The sequence below is a fragment of the Eurypyga helias genome, unplaced genomic scaffold, assembly GCF_000690775.1.
Source record: "Eurypyga helias isolate BGI_N326 unplaced genomic scaffold, ASM69077v1 scaffold29002, whole genome shotgun sequence".
NCBI lineage: Eukaryota > Metazoa > Chordata > Aves > Eurypygiformes > Eurypygidae > Eurypyga > Eurypyga helias.
Window position 1 is genome coordinate 1,217 of NW_010234522.1, and position 3,866 is coordinate 5,082.

Sequence of the window (3,866 nt, forward strand, 5' to 3'; positions counted from 1 at the left end):
GACAAGCCCAGCGCTGAGCTGGGAAGACAGGGATGGGTAGAAAGGGCCACGTTCACCACCCCACGTGCTCCCGGAGGAGGATACAGGTTTGGGTTCCCCGCCCCAGGAAGGGATTTGAAGCCCCTCTCGCCCTGTTCCTGGTGTGGTGCATCCCACCAGGCGACGGAGATGCCTTCCTTTATCCCTCCTCAGCCCCAATGGGACACAGGACGAGCCCCATCTCGGCAGAGCAGGGACGCGAGCCCCAAGCAGCCCCCGCACCTTCCCCCCGCCGCCGTCCGAGTCACTGCCGAGGAGAAAACCATCCCCTTGGCCTTGACCTCACGTCCTCGACCTCCGGCTATTAGCGGAGCCCTTCGGTGTGGGAAGCAATGCCTTGTGGCTTTTAAGGGAAGCGGGTGACGCCGGTGCCAGCATGCGTAAGTAGGAGCCAGCACTATAAATACGGGCCCGCTCGCCGGGCCGAGGAGCCGAAACGCTCGCCGACCCCGCAGCCATGCCCTGCAAGGCGCTGGCCCTCTGCTTCCTGGGGCTCCTGGCTCTCTCCTCCGCCTGCTACATCCAGAACTGCCCCATTGGCGGCAAACGCGCCGTCCCGGACATGGACGTCAGGAAGGTAGGTCCTGGCGGGCTGGGAGACCTCCTAACCCTCTTCCCTCCTTCCTTTCTCCCGACCCTCCGGCAGGGAAAAGCCCTGCAGTCCCAAATAATTCTCCCTGCTTTCCTGAGCAGTGCATGCCCTGCGGTCCCAGGAACAAAGGCCGCTGCTTCGGTCCCAACATCTGCTGCGGAGAAGAGCTGGGTTGCTACATCGGCACCTCCGAAACCCTGCGGTGCCAGGAGGAAAACTTCCTGCCCACACCCTGCGAGTCGGGACGCAAAGCCTGCGGTGGCAGCGGAGGGACCTGCGCTGCTCCCGGGATCTGCTGCGGCAGCGGTGAGGGGCTCCTCGGGCACCAGGGGTAACCGCGGGAATGCGGGAGGGTAGGCGAGGGATCATCTTCGGCGCGTCCGTCTGTCCATCCGCCTCCCCAGAAGCCAGGGCCAGACACGATCCCCATCCCAGGGCAGGCTGTAACAGCCGGTGAGGTTTCAGGGACGGGGGGAGAGTGACAAACCGCGGGGGCTGAGCGAGCTGTGGCGCACGGCACCCCATCCCTCCGGCTTTCATCGCGGTTTGCCAAACATCCCAGCCTCCTCCCCGAGTCAGAAGCTACCAGACATCCTGCTCCAAATCCCGGGAGCTACAGGGCAGGGAGCGAACGTGCTGGCGCTATGAAAACCCAGCGCCCAGGGGTTCTCCGAGGGCCGTCCCGTGCCAGCTCACCGCAGGCCTCGCTCTCCCTTCTCTCCCCGCGCAGACGGCTGCGTGGCCGACTCGTCCTGCGACCAAGACATGCTCTTCGCATAGAGCGCCCGGGGGGGGAAGATCCTGCCGGATCCGCGATCCGAGCCAGCCCAGCCCCAGCGAGGACGAGCGGAGGGCCGCGACTCGGAATTAAGCGATGACCTTAATGGGAAATAAAGCTTGTACAGAAAAATACACCAGCGTCTGTGTTTGCCGTGGGCTGGCCGGCGCCAGGCGCAGGCTCGGGGCTGGCTGGACAGAACCAGCCAGTTTTAGGTAAGCGTAGACAAAAAGCAGGGATTTTAAGGTCAGTTCCTGCCAGGGGTTTTATCCGGGCGCGGGAGGGCGGAGGGACCTGCAAACACCAGGCTGGAGTCAGGCAGCCCAAAAATCAGCGGCGGAGCCTGGGTGTGGGAGGAAGCAGAGCTCGGGTCCCATGTGCTCCGGGAGCCTGGCTCCGTGTGCGAGGCCACGGTAAGCCAGAGAGAACCCAGCGAGAGCTGCGAGGCAGAGTAACGCCGGCATCACTGACACCCTAACGATGCCCAGCTCGGCTGGAGACGGGAGACATCCCACAGCCGGAGCCGTTCAGACGCCCTCTGCACCAACGGAGGCGCCAAGGAGGGTGTAACCTCCCCCACAGCAGAGAAACAGTTAATTCTTCCCCCCCTCCCCAGCCAAAAGCGTGGGGTCAGCCCTTCTGACCGACCCACTCCAGCCTCCCCTGCTTTCCAAAGCAACCTGGGGGGGACACGCCGCGCTCAGGGGCAGGATCTGCCTTGCGAACATCCCGGCTCTTCCCTCCCACACACTTGGTGTGGAAGCGTGAGGGATCCAAACCCGTGGGAAGTGGAATCGCAGAGTCAGAGCGAAGGGATCCAACAGCAGCAGCTCCTCTGCTGCATCCCCGTACCCCACTGCATGCTCCCTCCCTGCTCCCTCCCACAGGCGTTAACGCTCCCGAAGAACCACAGCCAGACCCATTCTCCAATAATTCCACGGTGGGTTTAGATACTGAAGGGAAAACACACCCGGCTCGTATGCAGAGCCTCTGGGCAGAAGCCAGGCCAGCACGCCCCGTCCCAGGCCGCTAAGACAACACGGTCCGTTTGACGATCCGCCCGTCCCTGTCGATGGCGAAGTTGTAGTTGCGAGGATTGTCCAGGCACTCCTCAATCCGCACATCCAGGTTCTCGGGGGTGATGAACGTTTTGGCTTCCTCCTGGGGAAGGGAGAAGCGCCGGCTCTCAGCACACAGGCAGCGCAGGAGCGGCTGGTGCCCACCGAGCTGGCGGGGAGCCCAAGATGCCACCAGCATCGCCAGGGCCTCAGTCCAGAACGAGGAAAAGAGTCTGTTTTCAGAGCTCTCGCCCAACCGCTGTCCCACCCACAGCCTGTCAACACCCCTGGAAGGTGCCAACACTTGTGTTCCCAGCCACCAGCATCAAAGCCTCAAGAAAATAAGCCTACGGCTTCCACACGGCTCCCACAGGCTGCCATCGAATCCCCCACAGCACCGCTGGCAGCCTTCCGCCCTGCAGGCACCAGCTGCTCTTACCTGCAGCTGCAGAACCTCCTTCTCCTTCTCCTTCAGGAAAGCCTCCATCATCCTGGCCGCCTTCTCCGCAGCCTGGATCTTATGCCTCTTCTGCTCTTCCTCTTCCTTCCTAATTCTCTCCTCTCTGCCACACGGAAAGGGAAACAAAACAATAAGGCCTCGCTGAGGCTCTGTGGGGCGGCACGTTGGTGCGACACACTAACCCCTCGGGATGCAAAGCTGCCAAGGGAGAGCGCAGCCAGGAGGAAGGGGAAGGAGCACAGCCCATGCTGTCCCCAGCGAGGGTTCCCTCCTCCTCCTATCAGGGAAAAAAGAACGTAAAATTGGAACGCCAAAGCTTTCAAACAGACTTGAGACCCACAGACCTGAGACACAGAAGGGTCTGGCTCCGTTTGGGAGCATGGGATTCTTCTGGCAGGACACAGATGGGGAAGCTCAAGCGCTTTGTGACAGGCCAAGGGACAGCCAGTGGGGATGGGAGAGACAGACAGGCTTTTCCCTTTAACCTTCTCCCGCTTCTGAGATTCAGCAGATACCGACTTATCTTGGAAGCACCAACGTGCCTCCCGTGTCCGGGCAGAGAATGGCTCCCTGGGAGCCCACGCAGGGACACTGTCCCCCCGATAACACCCACCTCCTCCACAGGTGTCCAGAGCTTGGCAACTTACCCCTCAGCAGCGAGAGGGGCTGGAGACATGAGATTTATTGGAAAAAGGTCAAACTTCAGGTCAAGTGGCTTTATAAAAATGAAGCCTGACTCTAAGTGCCCCGGGCATCGGAGTTAGCTCTGCGTGAGCAAAAGGCAAAGCTGGGAAGGGAAGGGGACGCTGTTTTCGTGTGGGGCCGGGCTGACCTGCGTGCCCGCTGCCGGGCATTCTCTTCCTCGTTCCAGGCCATCAGGTTCCGGTGCTCCGCTGCCAGCTCTGCCGAGTCCTCCCGGGAGAGCAGGGCCTCCCGCTT

The 3,866-nt window shown here is 61.9% G+C and overlaps 2 protein-coding genes across 2 annotated transcripts; one reads left to right on the forward strand and one right to left on the reverse strand.

The window, feature by feature from the left end:
* Window positions 1-496: 496 nt before the first annotated feature.
* On the forward strand, window positions 497-1,411 carry LOC104505762 (neurophysin 1-like). Its single transcript, XM_010146456.1, has 3 exons — window positions 497-616; window positions 733-937; window positions 1,362-1,411. Exons 1-3 carry the CDS (start codon window positions 497-499, stop codon window positions 1,409-1,411), a joined length of 375 nt encoding a protein of 124 aa, XP_010144758.1.
* A 1,027-nt stretch (window positions 1,412-2,438) lies between these two features.
* MRPS26 (mitochondrial ribosomal protein S26) lies at window positions 2,439-3,836 on the reverse strand. Its single transcript, XM_010146457.1, has 3 exons — window positions 3,760-3,836; window positions 2,907-3,030; window positions 2,439-2,570 (listed from the first exon to the last, which is right to left on the reverse strand). Exons 1-3 carry the CDS (start codon window positions 3,801-3,803, stop codon window positions 2,439-2,441), a joined length of 300 nt encoding a protein of 99 aa, XP_010144759.1. The 5' UTR covers window positions 3,804-3,836.
* Window positions 3,837-3,866: the final 30 nt, after the last annotated feature.